Source organism: Musca domestica, unplaced genomic scaffold, assembly GCF_030504385.1.
Source record: "Musca domestica strain aabys unplaced genomic scaffold, Musca_domestica.polishedcontigs.V.1.1 183, whole genome shotgun sequence".
In the NCBI taxonomy this organism is placed as follows: Eukaryota; Metazoa; Arthropoda; class Insecta; order Diptera; family Muscidae; genus Musca; species Musca domestica.
Window position 1 is genome coordinate 78,748 of NW_026712241.1, and position 25,907 is coordinate 104,654.

General features: G+C 34.1%; 5 protein-coding genes and 1 long non-coding RNA gene across 7 annotated transcripts; 2 read left to right on the forward strand and 4 right to left on the reverse strand.

Annotated features, from left to right (window-relative positions):
* The first annotated feature begins 680 nt into the window (after positions 1-680).
* Positions 681-4,569, forward strand: LOC131800424 (histone-lysine N-methyltransferase E(z)-like). Its single transcript, XM_059121057.1, has 9 exons — positions 681-920; positions 977-1,611; positions 1,644-1,731; positions 2,059-2,219; positions 2,945-3,045; positions 3,120-3,306; positions 3,389-3,525; positions 3,582-4,011; positions 4,071-4,569. The coding sequence occupies exons 1-9, from the start codon at positions 796-798 to the stop codon at positions 4,478-4,480; spliced, it is 2,274 nt and encodes a 757-aa protein (XP_058977040.1). The 5' UTR covers positions 681-795; the 3' UTR covers positions 4,481-4,569.
* Positions 4,484-14,747, reverse strand: LOC101887744 (chromosome transmission fidelity protein 8 homolog). 2 transcript variants are annotated; one of them, XM_011294703.3, is made up of 3 exons: positions 14,586-14,747; positions 4,919-5,045; positions 4,484-4,834 (listed from the first exon to the last, which is right to left on the reverse strand). In XM_011294703.3, exons 1-3 carry the CDS (start codon positions 14,603-14,605, stop codon positions 4,565-4,567), a joined length of 417 nt encoding a protein of 138 aa, XP_011293005.2. In that variant the 5' UTR covers positions 14,606-14,747; the 3' UTR covers positions 4,484-4,564. The 2 variants fall into 2 exon arrangements, with proteins under 2 accessions (XP_011293005.2, XP_005184705.2); XM_005184648.4 differs by having other exon boundaries at positions 4,484-4,864.
* On the reverse strand, positions 5,078-7,897 carry LOC131800530 (general transcription and DNA repair factor IIH helicase subunit XPB). Its single transcript, XM_059121056.1, has 3 exons — positions 7,750-7,897; positions 6,655-7,692; positions 5,078-6,593 (listed from the first exon to the last, which is right to left on the reverse strand). The coding sequence occupies exons 1-3, from the start codon at positions 7,808-7,810 to the stop codon at positions 5,278-5,280; spliced, it is 2,415 nt and encodes an 804-aa protein (XP_058977039.1). The 5' UTR covers positions 7,811-7,897; the 3' UTR covers positions 5,078-5,277.
* On the reverse strand, positions 10,938-12,107 carry LOC131801934 (uncharacterized). Its single transcript, XR_009341958.1, has 3 exons — positions 11,399-12,107; positions 11,148-11,301; positions 10,938-11,091 (listed from the first exon to the last, which is right to left on the reverse strand). It is a non-coding gene; the product is annotated as an uncharacterized LOC131801934 (long non-coding RNA).
* Positions 14,748-14,791: 44 nt separating the features above from the next.
* On the forward strand, positions 14,792-16,403 carry LOC101901757 (ubiquinol-cytochrome-c reductase complex assembly factor 1). The gene is made up of 4 exons (XM_005184644.4): positions 14,792-14,931; positions 15,042-15,241; positions 15,648-15,899; positions 15,974-16,403. Exons 2-4 carry the CDS (start codon positions 15,131-15,133, stop codon positions 16,253-16,255), a joined length of 645 nt encoding a protein of 214 aa, XP_005184701.2. The 5' UTR covers positions 14,792-14,931; positions 15,042-15,130; the 3' UTR covers positions 16,256-16,403.
* Positions 16,251-18,301, reverse strand: LOC101901589 (uncharacterized; the record flags this gene model as incomplete). Its single annotated transcript, XM_005184643.4, is given in 2 exon segments — positions 16,251-18,096; positions 18,154-18,301. Coding segments are annotated over 2 exon segments (738 nt in total), but the record flags the coding sequence as incomplete, so codon positions are not given.
* Positions 18,302-25,907: the final 7,606 nt, after the last annotated feature.

Sequence of the window (25,907 nt, forward strand, 5' to 3'; positions counted from 1 at the left end):
AGTTGTTTGATTTTTTATTGTTTTGATAATAATTCTGACATTACAAGCCAAACAGGTAGACCTCTATACTTGCAATTTTTTCAAAGTTGACCTACCTTCTCTTCATTGTACCATGCGTGACTGTAAGAATGAATTCAAATTTCAATAGAATTTGAACATTTTCCAAAGGTTTTTGTTTATTGTTCAAACAAACATACAAGAACTTCGTAAATATTTTGGCATTACAAAGCTAACATAAAAAATTGAGTTCAGATGATTTCCTTGGCCTGCCTTGCAATTACAGCAGTTATTGCAAAACCTGCACAACCAGAAAAGTAGGAAACATCAAACTCGTATTGTATTAATTAGACCTTTAAATCATTCAAAAACATTTGTTTTTATACACCTTTTCTACTTAGACAGTATTGTACTGACCTACAAAAAAATTACCAAAATATGCATGGCAAAATGAGGAAAAATATTAAATAAATGAAAACAAATTGTTGCATGGAAATTTGACAGGAAGCGGTTGTAACATCTGAAATTTTACGAAGCTGTTCTACCTCCTTATTGCACCATGGCATTTCTTAGCACGCATTTATTTAGGCAAGGGCAGGTATGGAACTTTACCATCTGTTTTATTTTCTGCCGCCACTATTTCATATAGCTTGCTGTAATAAAATTGTATATCTTGGCAACTCTGTATTCTGTATTTGTTGGCGCCGTTGGTGCGTGTATTTTTGCAAAAGTTTTCTGTTTTTGACAATATTTGCATTTTTTCATCCAATAAAGTTATATTAAATTCCTTAAGAAATTATGACAAATAATCTGAAAGTACCGTTGGAATGGAAGAGACGTGTTAAAAAGGAATATATGAAAATTCGACAGCAGAAAAGATACAAAAGGGCGGATGAAATAAAGGAAGCATGGATAAAGAATTGGTTTGTGGTCTTATAAATTGCAGTTTATAATTGGTTCTAAATTCATATTTTTGCAGGGACGAACACAATTACAATGTTCAAGATCTGTATTGTGAGCCGAAGGTTTGGCAGGCCCAACCATATGATCCACCGCATGTGGACTGCGTCAAAAGAGCAGAAGTGACAATTTATAACGGAGGTGGTACCCAACAAGTGCCAATATGTGTAATAAATGCTGTCACGCCTATTCCAACAATGTACACATGGGCCCCCACACAGCAAAATTTCATGGTTGAAGATGAAACCGTCCTCCACAATATTCCCTATATGGGTGATGAAGTACTCGATAAGGATGGTAAATTTATTGAGGAATTGATAAAGAATTATGATGGCAAGGTACATGGCGATAAAGATCCCTCATTTATGGACGATTCAATATTTGTGGAGCTAGTGCACGCGTTAATGAGAACATATCCAAAAGAAATTGAAGAAATTACTGGCGCTCCCTTGAAAATTGAAGTAATAAAAAATGATGAGATAAAGGATATGCAGAAAAACGAGGATAAGGATGCAAGTACTAGCGAAAAAGAAAAAAATGAAAAGCAAATAGATTCTGAAAATGATGTCAAAGATGCAAAAATTCTTGAAGAAGGTGAAAAAATCATAGCCGAGAAGAATAGCAATGATGAAAAAGACATTGCATCTGGCGAAAGTACAGAAAGACGACTACAGATAATCTTACAGAGAAACTTCCTTTCCCTCCTCCGATAATATTTCAAGCCATTAGCTCAAATTTTCCCGACAAAGGAACATCGCAGGAACTCAAAGAAAAGTAAGTTAAAAGAAAAGAATTTAATTCTAAAGATTTATCACATTTTAAGTAATATGAAAGAGAAATCTGGTTGCTATGACAAATTTAAATCATTCGTGACGAATCCGATGAGTTATCACGAAATGCTGCGCTGAAGAAAGGGATATATAAACATTTGTTGAATAGTTAATTCCATAAGCTTTCATATGATACCCATATTTTATATATCGGTTTGCTAAACATAGTCTATACTCTCGTCTTTCCAAAATGGCATTTTAGCATTTCCAACGATTATTTTGTACAATATATGCGGTTTTTTAATTAAAAAATCTATTCTACGCTTCATAGATACATTGAGTTGACAGAACACCAAGATCCAGAGCGGCCGCAGGAATGTACACCAAATATTGATGGTGAAAAGGCAGAAAGTGTTTCACGTGAAAGAACACTTCATTCTTTCCATACATTGTTCTGTAGGCGTTGCTTCAAATATGATTGTTTTTTACATCGTAAGTATAATTTAATTACAGAAATTGTATATGAGATATGCATTCAATAAAATACTTTCTATTTTTATCCTTTTTATATTTTGATTTTCGTTTTTTTTTTAATATAAATACATAAAATGCTGTTGAAAACTGAGTTTAACAATTGTTTATGTAAAAAATAAAATATTTACTTCAAATTCAGGTCATCCAACTCACGGTGAGTTGTAGCTGTTGTTGTATGTTTTTTAATTGTATATTTCTTTGCTACACTTCATTGATCAGTCATACTTCCATTAAATTTCATTCAATGTATATCATTTTACGCTAAAAAAAACATTAACAACAGAAAAATGTGAAAGTGAGAAGCATCATCCTCAACTAAGTCTTAGTCGAAAATTAAATATTCATAGCAGCATTTTTAATTTTAGTCGCTATTACATGCATAATTAAAATTGTTTTCCAAATTAAAATACTACTTTCTAAAAGATTCTTATGCAGTGTTTAATTGTTATTGGAGTCATGTGTATGTGTTACAGTTTGTTTTGGTTTTATAAAATCCATACATCTTAACACTCATTAACTATATCTCGAACATTGATATGTAGGGCGATTCCTTATCATTACCAATCAGTAATCGGACAATCAACAGTAACAAAATCAATAGCATATTCAACAAGTCACCCAGTTATTATATTTAAACCTTGAAAACATATTATTAATTGCAACAAAATGTAATTTCATCTTAGGTTTTCAAGTAGGACATTCTGGACCAAATTTGCAAAAACGACGTTTTCCTGAAATGAAACCATTTACTGAGCCATGCAGCAACAATTGTTATATGCTCTTGGTATGTAGTGCTAAAAACAACAATTTCCACATAATAGTTTGTTATGATTCAGCCGTTTTCCACTTCATTTATAGGAAGGAATGAAAGAGAAACTCGCAGCTGACAACAAAACACCGCCAATTGATTCTTGCAACGAAGCAAGTTCGGAAGATAGTAATGATAGCAACAGCCAGTTCAGTAATAAGGAGTTTAACAATGACCAAACTAAAGAAAATGGGACTGTAACAAGTGCAGCTTCTGCAGAAATAAATTCTATAATGGGTAGGCTATTCAATTACCGGTGTGGTATTGAAAGTTCCATTTGAACAATACAGTATTTAACTAACTTTACTGGCTCTTTTAGCGGGAATGATGAATACCTCGAATGTCAAATGTGACTGGACTGGAGCGGATCAATCGCTATTTCGGACTTTACACAAAGTATTTCTAAAAAATTATTGTGCTATTGCCCAGATAATGTTGACCAAGACATGTGAACAGGTTTGTTATTAAGTTGTTTGTAACCTATCATTTCTTCTAATACAATTGCTTAAAAGGTGTATGAATTCGCACAAAAAGAGGCCTCTGAATTTAGCATCGAAGAACTTCGGCAAGATTATACTCCACCTCGTAAGAAGAAGAAGAAGCAAAGGTTGTGGTCATTGCACTGTCGTAAAATACAACTTAAAAAGGATTCCTCTTCAAATCATGTCTATAATTATACACCTTGTGACCATCCCGGTCCTTGTGACATGAATTGTTCATGCATACAGACTCAAAACTTTTGCGAAAAATTCTGTAATTGCAGCAGCGATTGCCAAAATCGTTTTCCAGGTTGTCGCTGTAAGGCACAATGTAATACCAAACAATGTCCATGTTATTTGGCTGTACGTGAATGTGACCCGGATCTTTGTCAGGCATGTGGTGCAGATCAATTTAAGCTTACAAAAATTACTTGCAAAAATGTTTGCGTTCAGAGGGGCCTACGTAAATACATTGAATCTTATTATTTTTATAATAGAATTTATAGGTTTATGTTTTTATAGATAAACATTTACTCATGGCACCCTCAGACGTCGCCGGTTGGGGTATTTTCCTAAAGGAAGGAGCCCAGAAGAATGAATTTATTTCGGAATATTGCGGTGAAATAATATCACAGGATGAGGCCGATCGACGAGGAAAAGTTTATGACAAATATATGTGTTCATTCTTGTTTAATTTAAACAATGATTTTGTCGTTGATGCTACGCGCAAAGGCAATAAAATACGTTTTGCGAACCATTCCATCAATCCTAATTGCTATGCCAAGGTAATGATGGTGACCGGCGATCATCGAATAGGCATTTTTGCTAAACGAGCCATACAGCCTGGAGAGGAGCTGTTCTTTGATTATAGATATGGACCTACCGAACAATTAAAATTCGTAGGTATTGAACGTGAAATGGAAATTGTTTAAATATTTGATTGGAAATTTGTTTTATATTTTATTAAACATTTCTGAAAATAATTTCATAAAAATAAATATGGATTAATCGTACATCTAAACACTCTTTGCTACATTTGCTATAATGGGTTTTGGCCTGGATTTGAATGTTAACTTTTTGGTGACAATAGCCTGTACTGTGTATTCTGTTCGATGCTTGGTTTTATTCTCGAGAGCAACTGTATTGTCCAATAATGTTCGATCAACAGTACTATTCATGACACTTGTGTTTAGATAGTTTATTGTTTGATCTATAATATGTTGACCCTCGTTGGTTTTTGATTTCTCCAGGACGGCGAACGGCTTCTCCAGTTTTTGTTCTCTTCCCTGCAATATATGATGTCCTATAATGAGAATCTGTCCAAATATAACGATTAAAGAAATATTTCAAAACTATATTTTTTTACATACCGGTTGTCCATACTTGTTGTAATAAAGGTCACCCACAAATTGATCATGCATTTCCTCATTGGTCCTTACTTCTAAGTCACCCTGCAATTCCAAAACTGCCCATTCTTTTAGCCCGCTAGATGTTTTTCTAAATATAAAAAAAAATGTACAAACAGGTAGTTGAAGGAACTAAATTTTGGAAAATATATATTTGTTTCGTTGTTTAACACTTGTTTACATCGGTATGTTTTAAAAATGAAACATTCGATTTGAAATAAGTTTAATATTATTTAATGTGTTTATTTGAAAATATGAAAGTATAGAAATAATTAAGCATTGCATGCATTAACAGTGTTTTTGTAACGCGTACTCGGCCGGATTTAGACACCACGAAACTTCTTGAACAATGGGTGAATATTTCCTGAGTTTTTCTTGCGATGTTCATAGTAAACTGCATCATCACCACCTGACATTGAACTGAGACCACCTGCCCGTTTTGTACTTGAAGAACTATTCGGTCTGTATCCCGGTTCTCCGGGGATTTTCTCATCTTCACAGTCTAAATCTGAAGCTGATAATACCTGCTGTAGCAACTGGGCCTGTTCTTCCCGATTTTTATAAAACAAGTCAGGATCAGAATCCATTCCACTGAGATGTGTAATTACTTTATAGCTGTAACCTTGATTAACTAAGAAACGCTGACGTTTGCGGGAATAACTCATTTCCATTGTGTCTTGTGACACTAAGGTGTAGAAGAAGGCGTTATACTCTTCCGCAATAGCTCCTTTCTTAGCACGCAGAATACGACCCAGACGCTGTGCTTCTTGACGACGCGAACCGCCGTGAGATGAAATTTGTATCAATACATTTGCTTCTGGCAAATCAAAACTAGTATCAGCAACTTTGGACACAAAAATTGTGTTGACCTTTTGGTTGAACTTGAAGTTTTGCAAAATTTGTATACGTTCGTTTTGGGACGTCGGACCGTAAATAAAAGGTTTGTTCATTTTGATGGCGTAGTGTTTTAGCGCAAATACATTATCCGAGAAAACAATTGTTTTATCTCCTCGAAGCTCGTGGTATTTTATCAGGAATTGACAGCTTCGAAATTTAGAGGGATTCATAACATACAATAGCATTTTTTTGGAAGTTTTGGCTGTTAGATATTCTCGGTAGAACTCGGGAGACATGGGACACCAAACTTCTGCACATTGTACGCGGGCAATATAACCTTTCTTTTGTAATTCCAACCAATTTGCTTCATACAATTTAGGACCAATCAGAAAATTCAGATCAGCAATCTTGTCGTCTTCACGCAAAAGTGTGGCAGTAAGACCCAGTTTGCAATGAGATTGAACAATTGTTAATACTCTTCGAAACATTTTTGCAGGTATAGTATGTACTTCATCCAAAACCATAATGCCCCATTCTTGTTCTTGTAGCCAACGCATTGTTTGTTCCGCTTCCCATGATCGTTTCTGGGTGTGAGTTATCATAGAATAAGTCGTGACCAGAATGCCACAACCCATTGGTTTATCTTTGGCTTCTGAAGTAAACCGACAAATCATACTGTCATCCGCTGTTGACCACATCTTAAACTGTTGTTTCCACTGCTCCACAGACACACCGCTGTTACACAAAACTAAAGCACGTTTTCTGACTGTGCAGCATGCAGTCACACCAACCAATGATTTACCTGTATAAAAGGAATTCATGAATATGATTTCAAAATGTGGGACAATTATTGAAAAACTTGCCTGCACCACAAGGAAGTACAATGACACCTGACCTCGCACGTCCGTTGCCAAACATTTTTCGCAAACTTTTCTCTTGATAAGGCCTAAGAACGGCAGCAGGCTTTAAATCAATATTTATGTCTGGATTATGAGTATCGTTACGAAAATCATACTCTGCCAATAAGGGGTGTTCTATTTCAATGCATCGCTTTTGAATTACTTCAATTTTTTCCTGGCTCACCTCAAACGAAACTGTATTTAAATTCGCTTCGTCTTCATCTTCTTCTTCGTTGTCAATTTTGTCGTAGAAATTTGTAATGTCATCCGGCACAGCAGTAGTACCGTCTGCATTTATTGTTGCGGGAGCACTCTGCACTGTTTTTGGGTCGGTTTTAGCGGCATTTTCAGGAATTTTTGTACCGAACTGCGTAATTGCCTGTTTTTCTAATGTACCTTGTATAAATGCCTCCCCCTCTTCTCGTTTAAGACGGCATTGTTGGATGACTGGATCTTTAAGCAATTTTTGTAATATATCCGGATGGGGAGATTCTATAAAGTAACGGTTGTGCTTCAAGACCAACTTAACTTTACCATATGACAATGTACACAGCTTTATGAATTCTACTATTCCCTCAGGTATAGTAGTTTTACTCAGTCTCTTTAAATACTCAACAATATCATGGGTTTGTAACCCAACGGAGACAGCCGCATACAAACTGTAAGCAGTGAGTTTGTATTCATGAATATGTTCTGGACGACACACAGGTTCCGATATGGCAATAAGAAAATCATGTGCATGCTTGTACACCGGTGAAAATGATTCCAAAAATATATGTCCATTCGGAGCTACCCACAAAGGCCGATTTGAGTGATCAATTTTCAATTCCATTTGGGCGCGATAATCTTTGGCTCCATATTCATCGGTCATTATACCATCATCATTGGTTTCGGCATTTTTTGAAGCCGCTCCTGGAACACCATCACTTTCGCTAAAATCCATGGAATCATTATCCTCTACCAATTGGGTATAGGCATCATCTTCTGCCCTACGCTTTTTTCCTTAAAGAAGAAATATGTTATTCGTTTTTACGTAAATTTTAAAATCTAGTAACTTACCAAACTTTTCGGAACTAAATTTTTCTTTTTTAGATTTTTTTGGAGGACCCATTCTATCCATAAAGTTGGAATTTTAACTGTGGACCAAAATTACTACTGAAACACAGCGGAATAAAAGAGTTGCCACGTTTATGAATTTAATATCACCATATGACGAAAACAAGAAAGAGTGGGTTCACATTAAACATCTGCTACTCAAGTTGTGTATTAAAATGGTCACCCACTGCATACAAATAAGGTGGTGTTATGCACTGCAATAGCGTGTCTTCTAGGTGGTTTTGTGTCTTTCAAAACCAAAAGTAACAGCATTACCTAAAATTCGAATTACTCGTTTTTCACCACAAAAGCTAAACACATGTGTTGTACATGAATGCTACCGAAACACAATATACAATTTCACAAATATATTAGAATTTTTATATTATATGGTACTATAAAAAGGTAAGGCAGACTACCATCTGGTTACAATTTGTTTCTGAGTTTGCTCGACTTTTCCAATTTAGTGTATGTATTATTGCTTTAATATAAATAAAAACAAAACAATTCAAATCAATGACTACAACAAGCGTAAATATCTGGACGCGCACGGACAATATTAACCCGTTTTGCCTTAGAATTGAAACAGTTTGGATGTCTTTGAAAAAAAATTTGCGGCTTACCATTCATCTCTCGCCTTTTTAAATCATTTCAAAATATAGGAAAAAATGAAATGAAAATGAGAAAAACATGTTGCAATAAAAGATAAAGGCAGAGCTACTAGCTGATCACAATTTTTATTCTTAGTGCGACCGACTTCTGCCAACAAGAAAAAAACTAAATATTTTCATAACCAATGATTAGAAGAAACATATATTGAAGTGCGCGCATTAAAGGTATTAATCAGTTTAGCAATGAAAGTAGAAAATTGAACTGTTTTGATTATATTTTTAAAAAGGAAATCGAGGCATTTCTTTATTGCTTCGCGCTATTTAATTCATTTTTAAAAAAGGAGGAAAAATAAATAAAAACAACCTATTGTATATAATGATTACCTTTTGTTGTTCCAAAATGGTCAGGCTTAATCCCATTATTATGTTTTTTATAAAAACAGCGTTTGTTTATTAGTGGAGAACGATGGTAATGCCTATCAGGGGGTAAGGCAGGGAATACTTAGGTTTCGGAAAGAGCCACCAATCCTTATCAGTTCCCTTGTTTTTTGTCTGGGATTTTTGAATTTATTTTATTAATTTTAGTTTTATGTAATTGATATGATACCTCACGATACTCAGTATTATTATGATTTTAGCGACATAATTAACCGGAATTGTTTCAAATTTCGTAGTTGAAGTTCATAATGGGTACAACAACGAATAACAAAAAAGTGTCTGTGCAGGCCACGTCTTCCTATAGCCCTATACAACGGTACCTCCCAATTTTCGGTATTTTGATGATTTTAGTTACATTTTTACCGGAATTATTTCAAATATTGTTGTAGTTTGAGAGGAATTTTTCTACTATTTTTATACACTCCACCATAGTATGAAGGGCATATTAAGTTTGTCATTCCGTTTGTAACACCTCGAAATACACATTTTAGACCACACAAAGTATATATATTCTTGATCAGCATAAAATTCTATATCGACTTATCGATGTCCGTCCGTCTGTGGAAATCACTCTAGCTTCCGAACGAATTGAAGTAGATTGATAAAATTTTACTCAAATGCATGTTACATCTGCAGAACTTTTGGTATTGGAAATGGGCTATGTAGGACCACGTTTTGGTATAGCCCCCATATAACGGTACCTCCGGATATTTGGTATTTTAACGATTTTAGCGACATTTTTCACCGGAATTGCTTCAAATTGGTATTTGAAGTTCGTAATGGATACTACAGCCTAAGACAGAAAATTGTCTGCGCAGGTCCACATCTTCGTACAGCCCCCATATAACGGTACCTCCCGATATTCGGTATTTTAATGATTTTAGCGACATTTTTCGCCGGAATTGTTTCAAATTTTGCATTTGAAGTTCGTAATGGATACTACAGCCTAAGACAGAAAATTTCCTGTGCAGGTCCACATCTTCGTATAGCCCACATATAACGGTATCTCCCGATATTTGCTATTTTTATGATTTTATCTACATTAATTTTTTTAAGTTTCGCATTTCATTATTGTAATGGCTTATGACAAATGTTATCTATGTGTATTTATATATATATATATATATATATATACGTATATATATATTTATATGTTATATGTGTATTTTTTCTGTATACATACACCGCCTCTCTTCTCCCATCAGCCTCCCCTCTCACCGACACTTTTCCCTTTCCCTAATTTTTTATACAGCAACATCAAAAACAGGTTGATTTGCTGTTGCACATACGCACAACAAATCAGCGGACAATTTAATTGTTTCCACAAATTTTCGCTTTTTTGGAGCGATTCTGCTCCTAATTTTTTAAGCAGAAGTGACTCGAGAGCACAAAAAAAACTCCCACTTCTCGAACACGTTTCGGTGCAATAGTTTTAGGTCAATTTCCATTTCATATCAAAAATGAGAATCATCTTTGATTTTGAAAATATGTCTCTTTATTTTTCAAACTATAAATACTCCCGCAGACTTGTCAGAAGTCAGGCGCACTCAGAAAAAATAGCAATCACTGTAGCTCTACCCATGGTACAATGATATCAAGGTAGGGCTATGATACCATATGATTTTAATTTTTTTTTATTCTCTTGGCTTAATATGTCATCTTTATTTGTTTATGTATGTATTTTCTTTTCAATAACAATTCGCCCAACATACCAAATTGACTTGAGAATAATATTTTAACAAGCTTACAAACATAAGCCTTAAGCTTGAGAAAATCTTGAGAATATATTGAGAAATGCTTGTTTAACAATTATAGAATAATCGAAACGGAACCCTTATTTATAAGCTTATTCTTGTAATTGCAGAATAAGCTTACGAAAGTAATATTATATTAAGCTTGCTAGTGCAATTTTAGAATAAGCTTACAAAACTAATATTTTCGTAAGCTTGCTGGTGCAATTGTAGAAGAAGCTTACAAAATTAATATTTTCGTAAGCTTATGTATTTATAAAAAAGTGTACGTATTTTTCAAAACTATTTACTCCATTTTTATTAATTCAGTTGTGTTTTACAATAAGATAATTAGTTCAACTAATATTAGTGAAAGTTATAATATTACTATGTTTTTTTTTTTAATTTACATTTTTTTTTGTTTTTGTAATCGTTTCGCAGCTTTATGCGATTTTTAGCGAATTGAAAGAAAGTGCGCGTGTCCTTAATGAATGTGTCCTCCGTGTAGCCCAATGATAAAGTTGCATCTATGAAATATAGAAATTAAGCGTTTTTTTCAGATACTATTGTTAAATAGAAATACTTCGTATTGCTTTTGTTGTACTAAAGTTGCGAACACTTCTCTTTGTCTCCGTCCCTTTCCAGCAGAGTCGTTCTCCCAATTCATCTGTTATTATTTTTTTCCAGCAATTCTTTACGAAATTTGGTGCCTTGGCAACAAGTTTCAGTTCGCTTTCCTGAAATTAGGGAAAGCATAGTGATATTATTATTTTTGTTTTAGTTAGTATTTTTGAACTAAATCATTTCCTGAACAAATTATAGAATGAAACTTACAAGAGAAATAAATGCTTCGTTTATTTCTTGGAGACCTTTTTCAAATTCCAGAAACGACTCAATGAACTTTTTGCAATTGGAAGACCGTCAATATTAAAATTTAATTCAATAGTGTCACCTTCGTATTTAGCGTTTGAAAAAAAATCGGTCAAGCAATCCTCCAGTCCATAGTGCACATATTCACCTCCTGCAATTGACATAACTGGAGCATCTCTAGGGGTTTTTTTAATGATCTAGCATCTTTTGGTAGGCTTGGTATCATCCTCCTCATAATTGTTAAAAGTTCATTCACTGCAGAGTTCGAAATTAAATGTTTCACACTCCACTTAGCCAACTCATCTTGAATATTAAGTTTTTCAATTGGAGACATAGTTGGAGCTTCGTCGCTTTCATTTTCACTCTCACTTTCATTTTCACATTGCACAGGAACTGGGTCGCTATTTATTTCACTAGTTTCCGACCGTTCTTTTGATACAATTTTTTTGTGTTGATTATCACTAAAAAGAAGTTCAACTACCTCTTTTGCTTCTCTTCTAACACTTTTTTTATATTTATAAGGCATTTTTAAAATATTACCAATTAATTTTTGCAAAACACAGCGAATAACTTTTTTTACATTAAAATTAATCAATAAATGCAAAACAAATTGTTTTCACCAAATAAATTTATCTACAAATGCAATGCCTACTCACTACGAAATGGTTGTGTGTTCAAAAAATTTTCAGACACACTTGCGAAACCTTTGTACAAATAAGCATTTCTAAAGTATTGTTAAAAATTTGTTGTGAAATTTCTTTTTAATAATATTATTCTCAAGTTGTGTTGTAGTTTTATTTTTATTTGGTATGTTGGGAAAAACAATCACAACATACCAAAATGGCTTGAGAATAATATTAAATAAAGCTTATGAACATAAGCCTTAAGCTTGAGAAAATCTTGAGAAAACATTGAAAAATGTTTGTGTAACAAGTATAGAATAATCGAAACGGAACCCTTATTTATAAGCTTATACTTGTAATTGTAGAATAAGCTTACGAAAATAATATTATATTAAGCTTATTTTTGCAATAGTATAAAATATTATTTTTTTAATTTTAAATCATTTTTCACATTTTTTTTTTTCTTGATGGACATCCCAGTAGTCACTGCCTCATGTGGCCTTGATACCTGACGCTTTCTTCTCCCTTATTTGAGCTTCTGCATATCTTCCACTAAGACTACACATCCATTGAATTCCTGAAACTTTTTTTAATGCTTCCAATCTGAAATGGGATTGGAATAATTTATGTGAAAGATTCCCGGATTTATTATTCATCCATACCTTAAGAGTTCGGTCCAGAAATGGGTCCTAAATTCGCGTGATTTTGTTTTTTACCAAAGAAAATATTTTCTTGCCGAAAATTTTCACAAAAAATCAAAACTAATTTGTCAACAAAGGACAGATTTGAGAAAAGTTTGTGGAACATAAGTTTTTCTCAAGCATTGTTGAAAAAATTCTATTTTTTTATAATATTGTTCTCAAGCTGTATTGTATTTTTGGTATGTTGGGATGTTATACACTCATACACTGTTATTTCAATCACAATAAATATTTCGGTAGCTAGTCTTATGATCAGCTGTAGTAAATGGAGTATTTTTATGCACAATGATATAACCATGGTACAATGAAGAGAAGGTAGGTCAACTTTGAAAAAATTGCAAGTATAGAGGTCTACCTGTTTGGCTTGTAATGTCAGAATTAGTATCAAAACAATAAAAAATCAAACAACTTGTTGCATTTATTTTGAATAAATAATTGAAAACCGCGAAAACTGAATGAATGGTTAACACTTCTTTTCAAAACCAGATTCTATATATCTCTAAAGGATTATTTCGCTACAAAAACTCTAGATTTTGTCGATGTATACGATGAAATAAACATTTTGAAAACATCCGAATTTGAATGTTTTCTGAACAATTTTTTTGTTATTGAAAAGAAAACACATACATAATAGCATGTTTCCATTGGAAACCGAACAACGTTGTTCGCTCTCAGAATTAGGTACACGAATTAACCCGTTCATACGGCACGATTCGTAATTCATAGTAAAATAATTCCTTTTTTCAAAAATTTTGTTTGTTGATTTTAAGGGGAATTTTAATAAATTACATTAAGTTCTCACTAATATGAATAGAATAAATGATTGTTTTTCTCCCAAAAATTTATTATATCAATAATTTTATAATTTTCATTCACGTTTTCAACTTTTTTGGTAAATGTTGACATTTTGAATATATTTTTGTATTTTTCTATTTTTAAATTCTGCTGGAGAGACACTTGTCAAACATTTTTTCTGTCAATACAAACATTTTGAAAATATTGCCTCTTTTGTTTGCAGTTTTCTGTGAAAATTTCAACTCGTGGACAAAATGCGTACCTCGGATGAGAGAGAAAACAAAATTTACTTTCGTTTGAATGTAAATACGCTATTCAACATTGTAGTTTTCATTCATAATTTTCAGTCTTCCCAAAATTTTTCAAAATTTCATTAAATTTTTCTATTTTCAATTTTTAAATGTCATAATTTTTTTTCTATAAATGCTCTCATTTGTTAGGGATGGAACATATTTTTTCGTTGTTCTGAGAGTGATTTGATTTGAACAATGTACAAATATGAGTGTTCGCTCAGGAAATTTTGTGTGAAGAATTAAGTAGTTTTTTCATAGTTAAGGGTCAAACAACGAATAGAGAGCGAATCAAGTGCAGTGGAAACGCCACATAAACAAATAAAAATGACATATTAAGCCAAGAAAATAAAAAAATTGAAATCATATGGTATCATTGCCCTACCTTGATATCATTGTACCATGGATATAACCATGGTAGAAGAATACAGATAGTCGCATCGGCACACCTGCTGGAACAATTAAAAATTTTGAGTGAAATATAACAAATATATAAAATATTCTTCTTTTGAAAAAAAAAACGTATTAAATTTTTTGGCATAACAATGTTCTAAATCGTTGATGCATCTACCTGTATTCTTCTACCATGAGTAAAACCATCAGCTTTTCTTATGCGGTTACCTTATCAGTGCGCCATTACTTTTGAAGATTTGTCCTGTACCACTTTTTTACAATTCAGTGTTTTAATATGTAGTTGACTACGAACATGTATTCAATTAAATATTGCAAAACCACTACTTACGTTTTTATTAAAACGGGCATCTTCTATTCTGTTACACTTTATAAAAATAATTGCTATAAAAAACACCACACTTGATCTCTAATGTTAGGCACAAACAAGATTTTTGTGCCGCTATTTTGATAGAAGTCTGCTGTTTAAGAACGGTGTTGCCAGTCTGTGTAAGCGAACTGTCAAATTTCTAACAATTTGAACAAGCTGTTCGTGTTTTTGTGTTTGTTGGGTTCCAGTAGTGTGGTTGGATTTGTTTACAATATTGAATTTTAGAAAAAATAAATTATATTTAATTATGTTGACAACTAAATTGTTACAAAGGCTTTCGAATAGCAGGAATGTTTTGATTCCAATGGTAAATAAAGAAATTAATGTAGTTTCCAAGATGAGCTTTGGTCCCAATGCGTTCTATCAAGTTCTTACATAAACATCGGTACTGCGTTATAAAAATAAACATCTTTTCAGATTTCAACTGCATCGAACGCACAAATACAACAATTAGTCCAGCCAGCAGATAACACCAACTCTAGCTTTAAACCTTTTTTCTTAAATACATGCAATATTGTTCTGCTAGCACTACAACTACAACGCCAACAACTGACCAAGGCAATGGAATCATAAAGAGAGTTTTGAAAAAAGTTGGGTTTACTCCAAATTCAAAAGCTGTAAGTAAGAAATGTATATATGTTGTGATTTAACATTTCTATTGATTCTCAAGCGTTTCGTTCTAAAGTGTTTCTCGAAAGCATTTATGACCTTAATACATTAAGGGAGTTTTTCTGGCATATGTCATTGCCTGGCTCCTAGCTCAAATGATGAGCTAGATTTGATCCAGGTAGGTGACTAATGCCAGTAAAAAATCCTTATATATCTGGAGAAGAATTTTTGGATCAAAGTGAATTTGTAGTATTTTTTTTTAATGAAAAGGTTAATCAAAGTAACATTTTACCCAATATGAGAAATAACACCCCGGTATTGTAACTACAAATGATATCATTTTCAAACCGATGTGTTCGGAACACAGAAAAATAATGCTGCGAAAATGGCGATAACTATTAATTATCTTTACAGAGGATACGTGTAGCCAGTCATATGCTGTATGAGAGTGTTGCGGATAAAATTAATTATTTAGCCTTCTTCAATGACTTCAATATGCCTAATACATTTAATTCATGGTTTTTGGTAACTGAATTACATGTATGGATGCTGTTATTGCGATCAATGGCCGAAGGATCGGAGTCTGGTGAAGATGGTCGATTTTTACGAAATTGCATTGTTGAAGCTTTATGGTCAGATGTTAATACCAGGGCTAAAAAATTGGGAGTGAGTACATAATTACCTTATATATTGTACCTGTAAAACATGTAATATTTTGTTACTTTTAAAATTATTTGTAGGCCAATAATCCCTCACGAACTCGCCAACAAATTGAAGAACTCTCCGAACAATTTCAGGCAGCTTTGATAGCCTATGACGAAGGTATTATGTCTGAAGATCGAGTATTGGCAGCTGCATTATGGAGACGTTTTTTCGCTTTAAATTGTGATGATTATGAAAAAATTGAACGACTGGTTAAATATGTGAGGCGTCAAGTGGTTATGCTAGATAATCTGTCCCGCCAAGATTTCCTAATTAAACCAAAAATACCCTGGCAGGATTTAAATAAAATTCATATTTAAGTTGTTTTCTGAATTGTACTATTCGCTAATTTTAAAAAATTAAAGTAAAATACGAGTTATTAAACAAGTAAAATTGAAAACTATAAAACAAACTACAAGCATGTTTATATATGTGATTGAATTAAATATTCGATTTCGAATGAACGCATTTACTGATACCTATTATATTAAAAATCGCTTATGTTTTATTTTTGAGTTGACGATTTTAGTCACCATTTTGGGTAGAAAACAGAAACAGACACTTGCAGAACAGGAAACGAATGAAGCTTTTCGATTGGCTTAGAGAAACAGGCCATTATTTTCATTTTTTGTTGTACATTAGACATATACATTTTGTTACACATGGAACTTCTCTTAAATGCCATCTGGATGAAAAAACATAAAAAAACGTTTTTTTCGCGGTAAAGAAAGGGCGACAATTCGTTCAATATAGTCGTACTTTTATGGTAATATTAAGAAGGTAACGTCAGACAATCATATGTCAACATTTTTTTTTTTTTTCAAAACTATATTTTTAACAACGTCTTATTATTCTTACATGGGTAGAATTGTGAAAAAGTTTAACCTAAACTACAACTATTACAATTCAACAACAGCCATATATTTGTTACCTTGACAGGATCCCATCTCTGATTTGAACATATACGTATTTTAACAATGAGATGTCAATAGTATAATTAAAAAAATGTAAACATACGATTGAGAGACGTTACCTCATTGATTTGTCCATGCTTTTCTTTTTTGTTCCAGTAACAATTATCATAAAAGAGAAATCGGTTATCGAAGTAACATTTTTAAATGCATGCAGATTCTGGAACAATGTATGACATTGACAACTCGTATTATGAATTATTTCTAGTAAATATGAATCGTCAATGAAATGTAGTAAAATTGAAATTGGTGAAAAAATGAATTATCTAAATAAAATGTATTTCTTAATTAAGGGAATATATTTTACATTGTTGTAGTCATTGGAAGCAAGCCTAGTACGATAATGATATTTATTGGAAATGCGCTTTTGAATGCGTAGTTTTCCTTTATTTACATTAAGATTTGATTTCACAGGCGACGTTTTTTTTTTACTTTCTACCAATAAATTTTCATATGTTTGATGTTTTAAATTGTTGTAAAACAACTCTTGCTGTTGTTGTTATTCTGATACCATGCGTATTTTTGTTTTACGGCTCGAGGTATATGATGATGAGGTGCTTTTTAGAAATTAATTCAATACGTTATAAATACTAATGCTTCCTAAATATATAAATCTTCTATGCCTTGATTGTTTAAAGCTCTTAATTGGCATTTACATAGAAATGCTAGAATCCTTCTTTCAATGCGTTCTCTTGGTTCACCATCAAATCCCATGTAAAGCGCTTCAATTCGTCTAATAGTATCTGTAGTATCTTCGACAATGGTATCCTCTGTGCCCACAATCTCCTCGGCAATTTCTTCAATTATCGAAAAAGAATCAGAAAATTGTTCTTCCAATTGATGGGTTTCCTCGTGCTCAGTTGTTTGCAGTTCGATATGGAAGTCGCTTCCCATATCGTTTTCTTCATTGTCTTCATTGTCATCAGTCATTTTCGAATTGGAGTCATCGGATTCCCAGAAATTGTTGGTTTCTTGCAACAAGTCGGGAATTTCCTTTGGTTTGCGTTTTCTTTCTCTTTCCTTCTTTGGTTTGTAGGCTTGTACGGTGCATTCCAGAAACCGCATTCTATCCAAGTATGGCCAGGTAGAACCACGAATCACACCACTTTTGGGGCAAAGCTCATTACAATGTTTAAGCTCTTTTTGAAATTGTCCTCTTAAATTGTTCCATCGACTTAAACAAAATTGAACTAAGAACAAAATTGTTATGGTTTTGTAGAGAACAAGGAAACTTGTGGTACATTTACCTTGACAACCCATTTCATTGGCAATTTCTTGCCAGACTTTGTTTTTCGTCTTCATTATCTCAAAGGAGGACATTCCAGGTATCTGTCTCATGTATATCACGGGGTGAGGCTCAACCAATGAAATCAATTTAAAATCAAATGGTCGATTCTTTTGTGGCTTGTTTTGGTCATTGTTTTATTCTATCGTACTTTATTATTTACATTTAATAATCAAAACGTAAACAAATATGCTGCGCCGTAATGCACGGTTTGTAATCGGCGTCGTAAAAAACAGTGCTGACAACATTTAAAATACGACCAAATATCTATTTGGTAGGGTTCACATATGAAGATTGAATACTTGAACTACATATATGAATTTTATAGCATGTTCCCAGGGGATTTAGAACAACATTGTTCGTTTCTTCTTACCTTTTGTTGCCAGAATTTTATGAAAATTTGGACCAAAGCGAATGTAATATGCATTGAAAGGAACAGGAAAAATAATTGTCGTATTTTGCTTTGTATTTACAATTGTACTTTTTATTTTGCTTTTTAAAACGCATAATTCATTGTTTGAATATATGCTCTCATTTGTTAGAAATGATATAGACAAATGGAATGCTCTCACAGTTTATCTTCAAAAATTTCGTATCGGAAGAGGTCGTTTTCGTTGAAGGGGCATGAGTGAAAATATTGAAGTCACTTAAAGTCTTTTCCAGAACTGCAAGAATGTACAATATTTTACTACGATAACTAATTTTTATTACTTTATGAAATAGGAAAAAAATTAAAACTAGTAGATTCTGTTGTTGCAAAATGGTCAGGCTTTATCCCTTTATTGTTGTTTTTATAAAAACAACGTTTGTTTATTAGTGGAGAACGATGGTAATGTTTACCAGGGGGTAAGGCAGGGAAACCTAGGTTTCGGAAAGAGCCACCAATACTCATCAGGTTCCCTTGTTTTTTATCTGGGATATTCTCCCCAGAAGTTATTATACCCTACAACACTATGTGTTGGGGGTATTATAAGTTTGATTGGGCCAAAAATTATGTAACACCACGAAATATTGATTTCCCACATAGGAAAGTATATATGGATCTTTCTATCTCGCCGAGCTGAGTCGATCTAGCTATGTATGTCCGTCCGTCTGTCCGACTAATCGACGCGGAATTTCGCATGTAGATAGAGTTTAGGGCGGGGAAGAAGCCTACCAATTTGGGTGGTTATCGGATAATATTTAGCGGGTAAAATAGACCACATCTTTTTTGTTGAAAAAAAAAAAAAAAAAAAAAAAAAAATCAAAATTTTCCATTAAACCGCGAATATTTTAAATCCCGGCGAAATCACAAAGCCATGACAAGGTTACTCTCCTGATCTTTACATTGATGTTAACATACAACAAATCGGATATATAGCAAATATGTGCGATATATGTGTCTATCAAAGAAGATATGTTTGAAAGAGCTCTTATATGTCGAGAACGGCTGAACTGATTTCGACAGTTCTCATTAATTCAGAATAGCCTCTTGGCAGGAAAGAAAAAACGTCTAAAAAATCGCATAAAAATATCTCTCTAAAGATGAAAATATTGATTTTGTAACATTTTGGCATATTTTTTCAATTTTGTCATATTTTTGGCATATTTTCATTTGAATTAAACATTTGGTAATATTTCTACAGCTAACAAAACTAAGTAGTTAGGATATCAGGATATCATATACAGATCGCATTTATGGCCCGATCCTAACTAAAATTTGCATGGGGATCAGATGAGGGTCAGAATAGAAAGCCTACTCTTTTTGAAGATGATCGCCATATATTTAGGGGTTGAAATGGAAATAACTGCAAATTGTCAGCAGGTCGTAATTATTGCCCGATCCTCACGCGCATTTGAATGGGGGTTACGGGCATTGCAAAAAGCCAAGCAGTGTTGCCAATGTTAATCTTTTGCCACTTCTGAGAGATTATAGGTCTTTGGGAAATATTGGTTCCAGATCTAGGAAGACCATTTAAGTGCAACATCTACCAATAAATTGGAAATGAGCAAATTAGTTTAAGTTGCTATTATTCGAAAATTAGAGAACGAAACCTGATGGTTTTCTTTTATTATTTGTCACAATATCTTGTGGAATTCTTTCGAGTATCTCGCCTATATAAACTGTATCGTTTATTATAGTGTGTAGGGTATTCAACGGTCGGTCCCGCTCGACTGTAACCTTTGCTTACTTGTTTTAAAAATAACTTCTATGACAAAAAACGTTTTTTACCCAAGTGACGAGATCGTAAGCTCAATAGAAGAGGAACCAAAGAATTAAATAAAACTAAAATTCTTCTGGAAAGTCTTCTAAATCTTACCACCGCACTTATAAACATTTACATCTTTCTCCACTTGTTATGCTTTATAAGTGCGGTTGTAAGATTTAGAAGACTTTCCAACTGCAAATTATTCCAGTGACAGCTCATTATATGTTTACAAGCGTACAAAAGCATTTTGGTGAGAATTTTTCAGAAAAAAAAATTATTCGTGATGGAATTCAAGCGTGATAGTGTGATTTCTTTATATTTGGCTGGAAAACTACATGTGGCCATCGTTACAGCACTCCAGCATTTAAATGTGAAAAGGTCTCTTGTGTCTCGTATCATCGCTCGTTACCGTGATACTGGTAGCGTAGCCCGGCGTCAAGAAAGTGGAGGGAAGAAAACCGCAACATCAGCAGAAATGGTTCGAAAAGTAAAGAAGCGACTTGATAGAAACCCGCGTCGCAGTGGCAGAAAAATGACTCCTGAGCTGAACATATCGCAATATTCCGTTCGGCAAATATTGAACAATGAACTCGGGATGAGGCCATTAAAATTCCAAAAAGTGCAAGAACACACACCGCAACAGAAAGAAAATAGACTCAAAAGAGCTGAAGAGTTTCTTCGCTTGGCCGAAAGTGGTGAAAGGCCGAATTTGGTTTTCTCCGATGAGAGAAACATTCGTTGTCCAGCAGTTTGTAAACGAACAAAATGATCGTGTTTACTTGCCAAAGAGGTCACCTAAAAATGTGCACCTTCGACTGGTCACCAGAACTCAAGCGCCGGCCATGGTGATGATGTGGGCCGCCATAACAGCCGATGATCGCTCTCCGCTCGTATTAATCGACTGTGGCATCAGAATAAATGCCGAATATTATCGCAAAAATATTCTGGAGGGTGTATTAAAGCCTTAGGCACGCAAAAATTTTGCCCGCAGACCTTGGACATTCCAATAGAACTCAGCACCATCGCACTCAGCACGCACCACCCAAGAATAGTTACAAAATTAGTTTCCTCACTTCATTTCCACCGCACAATGGCCACCAAAATCTCCGGACACCAATCCGTTGGACTATTGTGTCTGGAGTATTTTGGAAAGCAAAGTTGACGCTTCGCCGGGAATGGGCTAAAATACCGCAGAGCAACATTCGGGCAGCGTGTGACGGTTTCATTGGCCGTTTGAAGGCCAATTTGTGCCAAAGGTAACCAATTCGAACAAATCTAAACTTATTCTAAAATTTGATGCTATTTCCGACATTTTTTGCTTTCATTCAATAAAATTTTTGTTTGTTGCAGTTTTTTATCTTACCCTGTATGCACAATTTTAGCATTCAATCTCAATGCGTTCGAAAGATATAGTGATTACAACAGACAGACAGATCGTCTTAGACGGACAGACAGATTGTCTTAGTATTTTACGCTGATCCAGAATATATATATATATATACATACATATATATCTATATATATAAAAATCAATTGTTGTTTGTTGGTAACGGAATCAGTTGAAAACGGCTGGACCGATTTGCATAATTTTTTGTACAAACGTTCGTCATACCCCGAGTTAGGTTTTTAAAGAAAAAAATATTGACCACGCCTCCTTTTACGCCCTCTATTACGATTTATCTAAAATCTTTATATTTGCCAATATAGTGAAGATATCGGTTTAAGAATTATTACACGAGATACTGTTGGCTTTCCATCCAACCCTAAGTACTTATTTAGGGGCTGAGGAACGCGCCTACTTTTAAATCTATCTCTCTATATATAAAAGAAAGTTGTGTTAGTTACTACTCTTATAACATAAAGACCGCCGGTCTGATTTTAACGATTCAGACAAATTCGGAATTGCCTCTTAGTAGAAAAGAATAAAATCCAAAAAAATCGCGTAAAAATTAAAATTTGAACATTTTCATTTTGACTTTTAAAATGTACAATAGTAATGTTTTATATTGTATATTTTTTTCCATTTTGACTTACTATTTTCGAATGTACATTTGTAGTGTTTTTTTTTTTTTTTTTTTGAATTCTAATATGATGTGTAGGTTTTTTTTGGGTAAAATAAAGCCAGAACGGATAAAACTGTTATTTATAGATTTTATGTATTTACTCGTAATACCCAATAAATACATAAAATCTATAAATAACAATTTTATCCGTTGTCGCTTTATATGAAAATTCTAAAATCGGGAAAAATCGACAATTTTTCAATGGAATCGAATTTCAAAATAATAGTACATTCTACCGACAAACTTCGTAATCACCTTTAAAAATTTGCCGCAAAAAATAAGCGAACCAGTTGAAGATTCTTTTTCTTTTTTCTATATTGAAGTGTACATTTTTTATTGGTTTGAATTCTGAATGAATAATATTAAAAATTAAATGCTTTCTACTCCAGGACCTACATCGTGCTTCAGCCAGAAGATGCGAACACATTTAAACAAACAAAAATGACCGAAGAAGCGTTATGGGGTTAATTTCAAAAAGTGGACCTGCTTCTTTCATATGACAATAAATTGTCAAATGAGAACACAAAATACAAAATACATTGGGACTGCAATCAGTCAAATACCGACTATAAAGAACGCATAATAGAAATTCTACCTAAACATTCAAGATACCTTTAATCGCTTTGGCAGGTCAAGTTATGGATCATAACCCCTGATAACGGAACAACCCGATTTGAAGTATTTGAAGTAACCATATTTTTATACCCTACAACACTATGTGTTGGGGGTATTATAAGTTTGATTGGGCCAGAATTTATGTAACACCTCGAAATATTGGTTTCCCATATAGGAAAGTATATATGAATCTTCCTAGCTCGCCGAGCTGAGTCGATCTAGCTATGTATGTCCGTCCGTCCGTCTGTCCGTCTGTCCATGTTAATTTGTAATCACGCTACAGGTCGCAATTATGGCCCGATCTTCACGAAATTTAAAATGGAGGTGGGGTTAAGGTCAGAATAGAACCCTATTTCTTTTAGGGATGATCGCATAATATTTAGGGGTTGAAATGGACCAAATACTGAAAAAATTTCTGATTTTGCAGTAGCTATACAGGTCGCAATTATAGACCAATCAGAATTTCGCAAGTAGCTAGAGTTTAGGGCGGGGAAGAAGCCTACCAATTTGGGTGGTCATAGAATAATATTTAGCGGGTAAAATAGACCATATATTTTGTGTTGAAAAAATTCAAAAATTTTCATTAAACCGCGAATATTTTAAATCCTGGCGAAATCACAAAGCCATGACAAGGTTACTTCTGATCTTTACATTGATGTTAACATCCATCAAATCGGATATATAGCAAAATATGTGCGATATATGTCTATCAAAGAAGATATGCTTGAAAGAGCTCTTATATGTCGAGAACGGCTGAACTGATTTCGACAGTTCTCATTAATTCAGAATAGCCTCTTGGCAGGAAAGAAAAAACGTCTAAAAAAATCGCATAAAAATATCTCTCTAAAGATGAAAATATTGATTTTGTAACATTTTGTCATATTTTTTCAATTTTGTCATATTTTTGGCATATTTTCATTTTGAATTAAACATTTGGTAATATTTCTACAGCTAACAAAACTAAGTAGTTAGGATATCAGGATATCATATACAGATCGCATTTATGGCCCGATCCTAACTAAAATTTGCATGGGGATCAGATGAGGGTCAGAATAGAAGCCTACTCTTTTTGAAGATGATCGCCATATATTTAGGGGTTGAAATGGAAATAACTGCAAAATTGTCAGCAGGTCGTAATTATTGCCCGATCCTCACGCGCATTTGAATGGGGTTACGGGCATTGCAAAAAGCCAAGCAGTGTTGGATGGCCATCCAAAAATATTCAATGTGTGAAGGAGTTTGCCAATGTTAATCTTTGCCACTTCTGAGAGATTATAGGTCTTTGGGAAATATTGGTTCCAGATCTAGGAAGACCATTTAAGTGCAACATCTACCAATAAATTGGAAATGAGCAAATTAGTTTAAGTTGCTATTATTCGAAAATTAGAGAACGAAACCTGATGGTTTTCTTTTATTATTTGTCACAATATCTTGTGGAATTCTTTCGAGTATCTCGCCTATATAAACTGTATCGGTTATTATAGTGTTGTAGGGTATTCAACGGTCGGTCCCGCTCGACTGTAACCTTTGCTTACTTGTTTTAAAAATAACTTCTATGACAAAAACGTTTTTACCCAAGTGACGAGATCGTAAGCTCAATAGAAGAGGAACCAAAGAATTAAATAAAACTAAAATTCTTCTGGAAAGTCTTCTAAATCTTACCACCGCACTTATAACATTTACATCTTTCTCCACTTGTTATGCTTTATAAGTGCGGTTGTAAGATTTAGAAGACTTTCCAACTGCAAAATTATTCCAGTGGACAGCTCATTATATTGTTTACAAGCGTACAAAAGCATTTTGGTGAGAATTTTCAGAAAAAAAAATTATTCGTGATGGAATTCAGCGTGATAGTGTGATTTCTTTATATTTGGCTGGAAAACTACATGTGGCCATCGTTACAGCACTCCAGCATTTAAATGTGAAAAGGTCTCTTGTGTCTCGTATCATCGCTCGTTACCGTGATACTGGTAGCGTAGCCCGGCGTCAAGAAAGTGGAGGGAAGAAAACCGCAACATCAGCAGAAATGGTTCGAAAAGTAAGAAGCGACTTGATAGAAACCCGCGTCGCAGTGGCAGAAAAATGACTCCTGAGCTGAAACATATCGCAATATTCCGTTCGGCAAATATTGAACAATGAACTCGGGATGAAGCCATTAAAATTCCAAAAAGTGCAAGAACACACACCGCAACAGAAAGAAAATAGACTCAAAAGAGCTGAAGAGTTTCTTCGCTTGGCCGAAAGTGGTGAAAAGGCCGAATTTGGTTTTCTCCGATGAGAAAACATTCGTTGTCCAGCAGTTTGTAAACGAACAAAATGATCGTGTTTACTTGCCAAAGAGGTCACCTAAAAATGTGCACCTTCGACTGGTCACCAGAACTCAAGCGCCGGCCATGGTGATGATGTGGGCCGCCATAACAGACGATGATCGCTCTCCGCTCGTATTAATCGACTGTGGCATCAGAATAAATGCCGATATTATCGCAAAAATATTCTGGAGGGTGTATTAAAGCCTTAGGCACGCAAACATTTTGCCCGCAAACCTTGGACATTCCAATAGAACTCAGCACCATCGCACTCAGCACGCACCACCCAAGAATAGTTACAAAATTAGTTTCCTCACTTCATTTCCACCGCACAATGGCCACCAAAATCTCCGGACACCAATCTGTTGGACTATTGTGTCTGGAGTATTTTGGAAAGCAAAGTTGGCGCTTCGCCGGGAATGGGCTAAAATACCGCAGAGCAACATTCGGACAGCGTGTGACGGTTTCATTGGCCGTTTGAAGGCCAATTTGTGCCAAAGGTAACCAATTCGAACAAATCTAAACTTATTCTAAAATTTGATG